The 12,590-nt window shown below is 42.0% G+C and overlaps 2 protein-coding genes across 2 annotated transcripts; one reads left to right on the top strand and one right to left on the bottom strand.

The window, feature by feature from the left end:
• The first annotated feature begins 350 nt into the window (after positions 1–350).
• On the top strand, positions 351–1,998 carry LOC131293995 (uncharacterized). Its single transcript, XM_058322043.1, has 2 exons — positions 351–1,178; positions 1,249–1,998. Exons 1-2 carry the CDS (start codon positions 410–412, stop codon positions 1,887–1,889), a joined length of 1,410 nt encoding a protein of 469 aa, XP_058178026.1. The 5' UTR covers positions 351–409; the 3' UTR covers positions 1,890–1,998.
• Positions 1,999–4,079: 2,081 nt separating this feature from the next.
• Positions 4,080–7,314, bottom strand: LOC131281677 (uncharacterized). Its single transcript, XM_058311025.1, has 3 exons — positions 7,236–7,314; positions 6,983–7,172; positions 4,080–5,007 (listed from the first exon to the last, which is right to left on the bottom strand). The coding sequence occupies exons 1-3, from the start codon at positions 7,312–7,314 to the stop codon at positions 4,080–4,082; spliced, it is 1,197 nt and encodes a 398-aa protein (XP_058167008.1).
• Between the last annotated feature and the right edge of the window lie 5,276 nt (positions 7,315–12,590).

Raw genomic sequence — 12,590 nt, 5'->3', positions numbered from 1 at the left:
ATTCGCTCCTTTATCGCCTCAGAGCTTCAATTTACCATCACTGGTTAAGTGCGTAACACTAGTTGGATGCTGTTTACAGCGTGAAGTTAGGAACTGTGGCTGTGCTTTTCGTGTTGTAGTTTGTAGAAATTGAAATATACCTTTTTGCAGATATTTAATCATGAATCTGGGAGAATTAGTCTATGTTATATTCTGCACCTCAATGAAAGAATTTATATTTACGGAATTTCGTCAAAATCGTCGATGCTAGCAGCTTAATTATGTGACGTAAAAATTAAGCTAGCCGATGGGATGTGAGCTTGACGTTTGTTCGATTTTTGAACCAAACGAAGTTGTGCCTGCAACTGTTTTGATTAAAGTAACACTGCTTGGGCGGATTGGTTTGTAAAACGAATGATTTCACCCCATAATGGATTTTACAAGAATGAACGAAGTTCCAAGTGATAAATTGGTACAAGCGCTGCGTATACTGAACAATCAGCTGGCACAGGCAAACACTCAAGCTAAAAGGGACCTGACTTTATCAGAGCAGAGGTATGTCGAAGCCAACAACACTATGCTGCTTGTGAGGCAAGAAAATGCATTACTACGAGACATGGTGCGCAAGCTAAAGGACCAGTTGCGCATTATAACGGATGTGATGATCTCTGTTCAAGACCAGAGTGTGAAGATGTTTGATAAGATCAATCGGCCGCATGCGTTAGCCGAAGAGTACGAGCGGAACCGGGAACCACGCGCCAGTCAGGTGTACGAACGATTGAGAAGTGAAAATCCACCGTACGTGCACGAGGCGGTGATACATGAGGAAGAGGAAGAAGTGGATGAAAGTTGTGTCAGAAACTGCAGCCTGGAGGAATCGCTGACGCCGCTAGCATCGAAAGAACATGGGGCTTCAGGTTGCGGCTCACTATTGCCGGCTAGTCCTTTGGTGCAGCGATTGAAACGTCCATCGAAAAACGACAGTTTCGATGAATCATTTGAAACGATTGAAAGGGAGCGCGTGTTCAAATCGTCCCGTATCAGTGGAGATAGACGACAGATCTACGGCGTATTGAAGGAAGAACCGGATAGAATTCGAGAGTTGGGAAGTGATGTGATGGAGGCTGATCGTCCGAGCACTATTACACCGATCGCACATATTCTTCCAGCAGACGAAAGCAGCGATATGGAAATAGAAGGTAAATCTTAAGCATAATAATTGGATCAATATTTTCTTCAATCTAATGTTTATTTTTTTTTGTTTTACAGATGATATAAGGGATACATTGAAAAACATGTCCCGGATTAGTATAGACGCGGAAGAGTTGCAACCTGAACACAACGAACACTTGCGCTACCAATTGTGTAGCAATGGAGAGCGAGGCGTTTTAAAGAAGACTGCAAGCGAATCGATGCTTTCAACGCTCTATCGACCCGTCGTCCCCGACCGTGACTGTAAAAGTGGCGACAGTAGTTTTGAGGACACCTCCGTGTTCCTTCCGGAAGACACTATCAGCAATGCAAGTTGCAGCACGCCCGTAACCAAGGGAACCAGGCTGCCAGTACCTTCCTCTATCAGTACAAGACAGCTGAGAGTAACACAGAAGATGAAGAGTGACACAGCGCTAAACAAACAACTGGAGCCTGTGGTGGTGCTGCGTCCCCTGACGGAGCAGAATGTTCTATCGTTCACACGGGCAGCGCATCGTGGGCCCACCGGACAAATGGATAAGAATCCGAACGACAATTACCCCGGTAGTTCGAACTTTGATGGTACTACCCTCGAACCATGTTCATCGACAGAGAATCTATCGGTAGCCTCGAACGAGTCTGGTCGTCCGCGCAGAAAGGCGGCACCTAAAACTTTGAAGGAGCCTAACTTGATATATAAAATGCGTAGAAAAAAATGATATTTTAAATGCCGACTACTGAGGTAGAAAGTTCCTGAAATGGATTTTTACAATTAATAATTAAATTTAAACTTATATGTTGACACCTAAACAACTAATTTTTATAAAATTGATTAATAGCGCTTTGATTTGCAAGCTGATTACACCTAGACTTGACATAAGAAATAGATAGAAATGAACAGATAAAAGGAGTATATTTGGTCAGTAAATACCACACATTTTGTTTAAATTTATTAATCAGTTTATTTATTTTCAATCTTCATTTCGTCAGTCGGAAAACATATCTTTTAGCGTAAAACATATCTTTTTTCTTTTTTAACATTTAATCGATAAAAAAAGAAAATTTGAATAATTCCCTGCACTGATCCAACCAAAGTAAATTCGCTTATCTGTGGCGCTCGTAAGATTACATATGAAAAAAAAAATCTAAACCCAAACGAGTTTTGTTCGAGCATTACCCACTGTATGAGCATGTTACACGGTCAGGGTACTGTTTCCTTTTGTGTAATTCAATCGATTATATTATTTCAAATCACAAATACGTAGACGTTTTCAGTTGCATGATCCAACATTTAAATTCACAATTGTAAAAATGACACACAAACAACGTAGTTTAAATGGTTTCCCTCTACGTTGGACATACGGTTTAGAATATTTCATTCGCCTGTTGGCATATCTTCGAAAAGCGATGAATGCCGTCACATGCACGATAATTATTTATTAATCATACATATTGGTTTAAGAGTTCGATTTCTAAAATATAAGTTTGACTTTTTTATAACAAATAAACAACCGATTGATAGTTTGATATTTTAAAGCAAATTTCGCTTCGCTAACGGGTTTTGTTTCTCAAGGAATTAACTTGCAATAATGTGTCGATGTAACAGAGGCTGTGCGTGCATAAAAAACCAGAAAAAAACTTATATTTCGCTACTCACACATTAGCCTATTTCACAGTAATCCCACAGTAATTTTCTTCTACTTTCATTGTCTAGCGATAGAGTTTTTAACACAACGCAACACATTTTCCTATAGTTTGTGTGAAGGTAATATTTTCCATGTCATAAAGAATGCTTCGACATAAATGAACAATGCATATATCTATAACAAATCGCTGGTGCTCAGTACATCCGAAGCAATGAACAAGCTATGCTTTTTATGGCTGCCTCGGAATTCAGTTAAAAAAAGTATGGCAAACCAACTATTGATTGCAACGAATAACTTGCTTTATGGCGAGAGGTTTATGATTGTGGTTTTATCTTCGCGATTTTCTCTTCCCTACGGTTACTAACTTTTTTGGTCTGCTCCTTGTCTTCCCGATGGCACATACCGGTATAACGGACTGATAACGAAGGCGTTGTAGTGACTCTGGTTAAAACGTTTCGTTCGGTTTTGCTTTGGTAATGCTCTGTAGTACTGGGATGATGCTAAAATTTGTCGATTTCATATTTCTTCCGCTTTGTTAAAAATCATGTCATTCAGTGCTCCGTTAGGAGAATATTCAGATAAAAGAAAGACGTGTGTCTTTTGGATACAGTTCCTCTAATATGTCACCCGAGAAAGCAAAATTATTTGCCCATATTTAAGGATTTTTAAACCTACGGAGTATTCATGATTTAACCCCGGAACATAGATTCGCGCCAGTAGGCACGCATTAACAACACGTAACCATCCATTAACTATCGTCGCTTATAGCTTATAGCATAACAAATATAACTGTATATGTTGAGAATGTATATAATGCTCGTAAAGAAAAGTAAAGAAGAATAGTACCGAACTAATTCGGAACAAAAAGTAAAACAAGACGTTACCAAAGTAAAGTAACCGTTAAATAGCTTAACATAAACAAGCATGCGTGATTTTTGCGTGATCACGTTCAGGCTTTCCCAGGGAGATTTATCGATTCGTCGTGGTTTGTGGTCGTTTTGTTTGATTTCTAATCATTTAGCATATCTTTAGTGGCAATAATTTAGTTGTTTGGCGCAGTCTGCCGCTGTAGGGATGAGGGGACAGGTGACAAAACACAGGTATGGCAGTTGGCCACGCGTTGTTCCTTCTGCTCCGCGCCCTGCTTGTCGTCGACTGTATGTATGATGATGGTGCGAGATTCTCAGTTCCTGGCGAAGGCATCCGCTTCCGCACGATCACGTGTTAGGCTGTCCCGATATCAGGCCCCTACAGGCAGCACCGCTAGTCGAAGATGCAGGCAAACACGGACAGGCAGTTGAGCAGGAGTCGATCACAGCAACCCTTCTTGCCGGTTCCGTCGCGTTCCCGCTCAGCCTCTTCGGCGGCCTTGCGCATCTTCTTCGGGTAGTTGCGCGGTTGGCTGCGGGCACTGAGTGGTATCGGAAGCAGAGCGAAGGCAGGCCGAGGGGCCTGGAATCGGGCCACCAGAGCCTGCTGCTCTGGCGTGAGGCCAGCCGCCTTGCGGGACGACTGTTGCTTCCCACCGGCCGAGCGGATCAATATGTCACCGACAAGCTGCGACTCGATCGGATCGAGCAGCTCGATGCGCTCCCGGGCACCCTCGAACTCACGGCGGCTCATCGTGAGGTAGCGGGGCGCGTAGCACAGTGCCCCCAATGCACGGCGGCGGTTCTCGGCCGTCGGGTCTATGTTTTTGCGCTTGCAATCCTCCAGACTCCAGCGAGCGAGCAGATCGAGCAGGACAGTTTCGGACGATAGCTGCAGGGCATCCCGCTTCACGATCATCTCAAGCTCCGGGAAACGCAGGGCCATCATGGCCTCCTGTGAGAGCACCTGCTCCGCGTGCATATCGATTAGCTGAAGGCAGTTGGCGAGCAGCGCGGCAAAGTGTTCCTCGGGCGTTACCGGCCCACGAGCCGCCCCATTGGCTTCCCTGTTGCGCCGGGTCGGGCAGCAGCGAGTTCTGCGTCGAGCCGCTCCGGAATTCGGTGTAACGGCGGCCGATGGCACGGAGTTGTAGAACCAAAGGGCTCGGTACACCTCCAGCACGTGGTCAACGTTCAGGTTCAGATCGAGCTCCTTCACACAGTGGATCTCCAGCTGGGGACACTGGTAGCGTGTGGCCAGCACGAGCATTTCGAGCGTGTGTGTCGGGGAGACGAATTTGATGAACCGGGTCTCAAGATAGCTGTAAATTTTTAGCGGGCAAAAGAGAAGAAACATTTAGAAACTGGTGGCACAGAAAAATGATTGAACAAAAAATCGGCCGATTCCATCAATCAATCAATGCGTCAGTTTGAAGTCACTTTGGATTGGTGCCAGTAATATATGAACATTACATTTACCGTCAAGAAAACATTCTATAACACAACATAGAGACAGCAATGCCATTGCAATCAAAGATATCTGGGGTGTCAAACTCGCAGTCGTTTTAGAATCGGAATGGAGTTAGGTCTTATTTTCTTACAAATTATCTTTTTATTGCTGGAGCGAATCCCAGAAAGGGAATAATTAATAAATTAAACTGAATAATAAAAAAACAACCTTATTTTCACACGTGAAACATCTCTCATTTACAACATTACCCCAGCACCTTTGACCTATTTCGATAAAAATATGCATTTGTTTTTTACTTGTTTGTGTAGTCAAAAGAGTCATTTACAACCCTAATTTCATTCATACAAAAATTTAATACTTATTATTCTTATCACTGCTAGTTGCACAATCAATGCACTCGACTCTGTTATGCTTGTTAGCACTTTCGACGTAATGAAATAAGAGGCATATTCAATAGATTTAGTATAAACAAAATCTACTTTAGCTACATCGAGCATTTGCTTTTACATATTTTTAAATTTTTTCAATTAATACAAGTTTTTGCAAACTCTTTCGTGTGTCATTAGGGCTTAAGAATAGTTAAATTTGATGTTTTCCTACAAATAATGCTTTTTGGAAGAAATGGTTAAAAACCTAACTTTAAAATTTATTCCCATGTATAACACCATCCCTAATAAACGAAGCTCACTTTAATTATCATTGTCATTAAAAAAGGTGAAGTTACATAAGTGCACATGGTGTAAGTTTAAAAATTAAGTTTAACTACCGTTTAAGTGCATCTTTTCAGTAAAAAAAACTGAAAGAAATATCTATTGTCAAATGACTAGCCGGATAAAGAATAAAAGAAGTGTCGCACTAATAATTGATTAAAAATAAAAATTAGTCACGAACCTACGGCGCAGTTCGACATCTCCGATGCAAGGCTGGCTTATTTTCGCTGACCCTGTGCAGCACACGTAGGGCACGCGCACCCACGGGTGCTGTCCGATGCAGAAGAGTACGTACTTGATAAGAACATGAACAAACCCCCTGCGAATGAATCATACGACAGGGGGACGCCAAACCGCGCCGCCAGAAGTGCCAAGAAGATGATCTTGTTCAAACAAGACGCATGGCACTTTCGGACAAAAAAAATCAGAGAGTCACCCCCTCTCCTCAAGTACTCTCAACACTTAACACCAATGATTTGCAGCTACTCAATAGCGCCGATTCGGCGTAACTATCGGGAACGCCTTTATCAGTGTTAGGTGATTACTGTGCGGCACAGCATTACTGAGCTGCAATTACCGGTCCACATGTTGTTTGGTCAGTTTGGGGACACATGGGGGGAGATCGCCTAAGACGAATGAGCGGCCGCATCTGTATAATAAGTTGTCTTACGCTTCGCTTTCATCGGGGAGTGGGTAATCAATTCACTTTGTTAATTAAATCCGTTCCGCGTGTGTTGACAGCAATACTTGCGAAACGTGTGCCGCAATTCCTCAGCGTTTAAAAATAGAAGCTGTTAAGCTATTCATAATTGTAGTAAAAGTTGAAGTATAAGTCTCCACAGCAAGGAAACATACATATCATCTGTCCAAAGTAATATGTCTTTATAATCTAATTTAGTTATTTGATGGCAGTGTGCTCGTCAAGCCACTCAAGTCGAGAGAATTTCATCCCCACCTTAAAAACTCGACCTTGTCCAGCGCGAATGGCCTGCTAAGCAAACCCAATTGAACCGGTATTACTGACTCAAGATACACGACAAGGCGGACAAATAGCGTAGGGTTTCCCATATACGCCCGGGAAATGGTATCAACAATTTCCCTCAGTCCCGTACCTACCGTAGAAAGGTCTCGAAGTTGTTTCGGTTCACGTCACGCACGACACACTTGCCACCGGGGCCACCGGAATTCGCCAAAATCTGTGCCAGCCCGGTGTTCGAGTCGAGGATGGCCTTCCGTTCGGCCCGCACGAGATAGTTCTCCTTGTTGCCGAGCACGAGGAAGTCCACGAACTGGCCACCGTCGGCGGTTGGAGTGCCGTTGGTCATGTTACTAAAATCGGTCGCCCCCGTGCGGGCCGATTCCGGCGCCAGCGAGGCCATCGGGGGAGCCGTCGGCAGCGGGGCCGCACGGCCCGTGTTGGCTTCGGTGGTATTGAACGGAAGCACCATGCTGGCGGAAGCTTGCTGCCTAACGCCGGGGAGGAGGTTTTCTAACCCAAAGGTTCACCCGGTTCTGCACTTTTTGATTTGTTGATGCTGCTGGTTTGCAAACCACCGTCGAGATGATTTTCATTCACTTGGTTTCGCGTTCGGCACACGTGTTTTGTTCCACTGGAATCGCCCTTTGCCGTCGGCGCTCGCTGCTACATTTATGTTTCCTGCTGCGTTACCATCGATGAACTAACTGGCCGTGGTCGCGTCCGTTGGTTCCGATGCTTCGCGGTTTGTTTGCTTTCGCTGCAAAAAATACCAGGAACGTAACGTGTGGTACCTTAAAATAGAAGAGGAGAAAACATCAGACCCTTGGTACAGCGCGACGGAGAGATAGATAGTGAGAACGTACTGATAAGCCAATTCTTCGATCACAGGCATGTAGATAGGAAGCAGGTTTAATGGTATCGGGAAGGTTAGGGTAGTGATAGTAACGGGTTTTACGAGGGTGGCGGGAAGGAATTGGTTGAGAAAGTGGGGTAAATAAAGTGTGCTTCCGATCGGCGTACTTCCTCTGGCCGAAAAAGAGATACCCTCTAGATGAGGGATCGGCATACATTTCTTAAAAAGGGCCAGATGATTAATAGAAAACCGAAACCAGGGGCCAGACACCTTAAACAACAACGGATACCAAACAATAACTTAATGTTTTCAAAGTAGTACCCTTTTTAATGGAGTATCATCTTTCCAAATAGTAAAGTTACATAAAAAGTGGTAAAATAAAATATTTGAAATTTTGTCATTAAACTTTTTTCAAACATTTTCATTCTTATTTTCGTTGTATTTTGATGTATTTTTCAACATATAAGAAAACCATCGCGTTGAACAATATTAATCTTCATTTTTGGGAAGAAAACAAACCTGACGTCGTGGACAAATCTTATAAAAATTGGATTTGAATTTTTGTATGAAGCACTAAAGTTTTATTACGGGCCGGATAAAATCAGTTGGCGAACTGGATTTAGCCCGCCGGCCGGACTTTGCCGACCCGTGCTCTAGATGTATTTGCACGATGCCAAGCCTCTCCACTTTCGTGGAACACTTCTGCTTCTTCTTCAAGGGCGAGCCTTACGAACGAACGTGGTCGTCGTCCGGTGAGTCACAGAGTATTTGCCACTGTTACGTCTTTACTCGCTCAAGTACTACACTATCCAGTGGCAGGCGATTACACGCACGAGACTCGCACGATGATCGAACCACTTAGAACCGCATAGAGCGGAAGTAAGCCTCCCCACCGAGCCCACACTCGTGGACAACATATTCACACCGAGCACAATTTCACAATTTATTGAAATTACCCATATTGCACCTTCGCAAGGTGGTAGATATTTTGGGATTTCACAACTGAGTTGCATTATCCATATATGGCCACCGAAATAGCTATACGTTTTCCGAATCACTTTAAACACAAGGGAACAAGATTAACGGAAAGTTGTTAGAGTGAAGCTAATGTGCTAATCGATTATCTCATAAGCTAACGAATCGATGATACGCACCTGATTATCGAGAATTAAAAAGGAAACATTGATTCATCATTCGTGATGATCTATCAATTTTAGATCGAATAGCGAACATCTTTCCAAGTTCTGTGCATATTAATTCCAATGGAACGCAATGGAGTCAATTGTAAATCCTTGACCGAACTTAGCTAATTGTTTCACAGATGTGGTTTTTCGGTACCGGGGATTTTAATATGCTAATGGGCTAAACTTGCTCACCTTACTAAAGCAAAAATTGCATGGTATATACTTGGTAGGTTTTAGTGAAAAGTGGCCTTCCGAATGGAAGCTAAACTAACAAAAGCAGAAATTAACCTAATGTTTAACATATGTACTCACAAGGTATCTGTTTATCTGAAAGTTAGCACAGTAAATTCATGGTATCTCTGCTAAAAATATTTGTAATTCGCTAGAAGAACTTGTAGACCTAATTGCAAGTTCCAACCCACGATCGAAACCAACAAATGTCAATAAATACTACCAATTCCTTGCCCAATTCCAAGTGGATGAGAGAAAATAATAAGCGATCCTTTCGTTGACATCTGGTAGTTTAATTTTTTTAAATATGCTTTACAATGAATAAGTACAGGCGGTTGGTTATTTTTATGCATTTTTACTCTTATCAAACGTAATGTTATAAATCTATGTTTATGCAATGTATGTTAAGCTCCGAAGAGAAAAGTAATTGGACGTAAAGCATGGAGAAGATATTTAGCTGGAAGAAGAATTAATTACAAACCTACTTTAGTCGATGGTTTAAAGAAAAAAATTTTTGACAACAGGAGCAAAGATGATCTCATAAGAAGCAAACATGATCTCTATGACTATAACAGTTCCAAAATCAACGAAGATAAACCAAATTGTGGCTATTACTAGTACTATTTCTTATATAACGGCGTTCTAATTTTTAACGCTGTAGTTTACATTTTCCCCGAATAACAAATATAGCACTTTGATGTCCACACAAAGAGGAGAGCACATGGTGGACGTCATTCGGCCGTGTTCAACCTTCGAAAACCGCCTCAATGCGCGACAACTCTATTAAAATGTCCCTTCATTGAATTTGCCGACAACAAATATTACCATTCTCCTCTTTCTCTCTGCTCGAGATCTTACGACCGTACCAAACAACCACCCACCCAATCCCCAATCGTTGAGGATCGGTTTTGATTAGTTTCTTATCTTGGACACACTGATTGAACAACGATTGTACGACTCGGCCTTTGGAAGACGCGGCACATGGCCAAAACCTCGACGGCCCAAATGCAGCCACTCGTAGGGACACTGCCGCTCTGTTTGCCTCCCGGCTTTCCGGTGGGGGTAATTAAAGGGACCCCGCTTGCCGAGCCCCCTCCGCGCATTGTTCCCGCCGGCAGCATCCGGAAGCACAAGTGGCCCCGTGCGTACGTGAGCACGGGATATCGCACTCGGGGCACGTATGCTGCTGCTGGGGGTGTTCTTGTGACTTGCCCCCGTCGCGTCGGGAGAACATAACCGTCGGCGAACCACAACGACCGTCTGGTGCGATCATCGAACGCCACTGCGCACTATTTGTAGGAGTTGTGTGTGGTGTGATGTTTGCTTTCGTTTTGTTTCTTACATTTCTTCTTTTTCTTTTCGCTTTTTCTTTTCATCTGGAAGTCATTCCTCTGCGCTCTTTGAAGCCGTGTTTGTGTCGCTGCGGATGAGTTGATCTGTTCTGAACATATTATCAGCTGGATAATATGGATGTTTTCTTGGAAAATCACAATCCAAGAGATTGATAAGCAGTGCACTACTGATAAAGTCGAAAAAACGCTGATAAAAACCTCACTTCCGACGCGCCTCAAATTCCTGAAAATTTGGCTGGTTTTTCTCCAAACTAGTTTAATATAGCGAAACATGAGGCGTTGCTGTGACGGTCATATTTTGTTAAGTTTTTTTTCAAACCAACTTTTTTCTAAGCAAGAGACATTGTATGTATGCAACAAAAAGAAAAATATGTTCTGGTCCAGGGAAAAGAAATTTCAAAGAGCTGTGATTGTAATTTAAAAAATGGATCTAGGATGGCATATGACAAATATCATAAATAATTTGTTCAACAAAGAGATACAAATGACTCAACAAGCTTTTCTGTGTTGTGGGAAAGAAAAGAAGTCAAATAGAGTGTCTAAGAAGATTTGTAACAAACAAGGGAACGAACGGCATGATCATTCTATTGCTTCGGTTTGGTATGGTCGGGGGACGAACAGCAGAAAAAAAGGGCACAAATCAGGATGGTACATATGGCGTTGTGGAACGAGGACGCCAAGAACGGGGAAGTACCGCAACTAGTCGCATAGACTCTGTGTGGCGCAGTCGGCAATGATCGAGCATAATTTAATGAAGCGATAGCGCATTGCACTTTGATAATGCGTTTTGTGTGTTTGTTTGTGCATTTGCCAGGAAACCAGCTAAATATTCTTCAAGCCTGCAAGATTCCAGCATTCACTAATAGAAGTTGTTATTATTTTTTCTTGAGAGTATCGTTAGTTCGTTATATTCTTATTTAAAAAAACCCGAATGAAACCTTCATAAAGAACAATACTTAAATTACCCAATTAACAGGGGCCGATCGTTAAGGGGAATTTTAGTTCCCGTTCGGAAAATGTAATGTTTGAACTATAGTTAAAATCACTGCCAATTGATGATTAGATACGAAATCTAACGGAAGGAAACAAGGCTTCATAAATAGGATTAAGATATAGATCCATAAATTTGTCAAAATTTCAAGCCGAACGCAACTAAATCCGATTTTGCGTATCGTAAGCCACTTTTAATGATCGATTTGGTTTGAGATTGACGCTTCTTGTTAGCGCATGCCGTGGTGCTAGCAATTTATTTGTGCCTGTTTCTTATCGATACCCGTCAAGAAAGGCTAGGACCAGTAACAAGAAAGGCTATAAATTAGGTTGTAATAATGTTGATATACGGTTAATGAAATTGAAACCAAAATCTGGGTTTACCCCAGTGATTGAATTCATCATCGATTGCGAATGATTACAAAAGAAAAATGACGATTTCGATTGAAACTAAAATACGATGAGAAAATTACCTAAGAATTGGATTTTTAAAAATTTTGATTCGAAATCGCTTGTCTAATGAAAACATGTTTGAGTCAATTTCAGTTTAACTTTTGCGATCACGTTTGTAAACAAAGTTTACAGTATGTTTGTTTGTTTCGTCATTGTGCGATTTTTTAATTTCATTGAAAAAAAGTAAAATAATAAAAATAATATGGTACTTAGTATATATTTATACAATTCAATCGAGCATATGTAGTAGATTAAAATAACCACGTTCTCGTTGAATAAAGGCATCAACATGTTGGTATTGTGTAGGACGTAAAGAAAGAAAATCCCAAATATTGTTCAATAATTTCTAGAGAAGGCTTGATACAAATGGAAAGGGTAAAAAAATGAATTGCCCCATGCTTTCAATAATTCAATCCAGAGCGTTGAACAAGAAGCACGTAAAAAAAACAAGAATCGTTCAAGGAAGCAACAAATTAAGAAACAAACCATCGACTTTACGTGACCAGAGACCCAAGAAACGGTTGAAGTACTCCTTCGACCCGGTCTCTCTTTTAACGACTTCTAACGCAAAGAAGCCTTCTATCCCTCAGATCGTAGCCCCTCAGCATACACAGCTTCAATGACACCGAGTAATAGAGCTTGTGTAAATGCTAACTGCACACCACAACCATCGCTCCATTAT

Source organism: Anopheles ziemanni, chromosome 2 (assembly GCF_943734765.1).
Source record: "Anopheles ziemanni chromosome 2, idAnoZiCoDA_A2_x.2, whole genome shotgun sequence".
In the NCBI taxonomy this organism is placed as follows: Eukaryota; Metazoa; Arthropoda; class Insecta; order Diptera; family Culicidae; genus Anopheles; species Anopheles ziemanni.
This window is presented reverse-complemented; position numbering and strand designations above follow the sequence as displayed.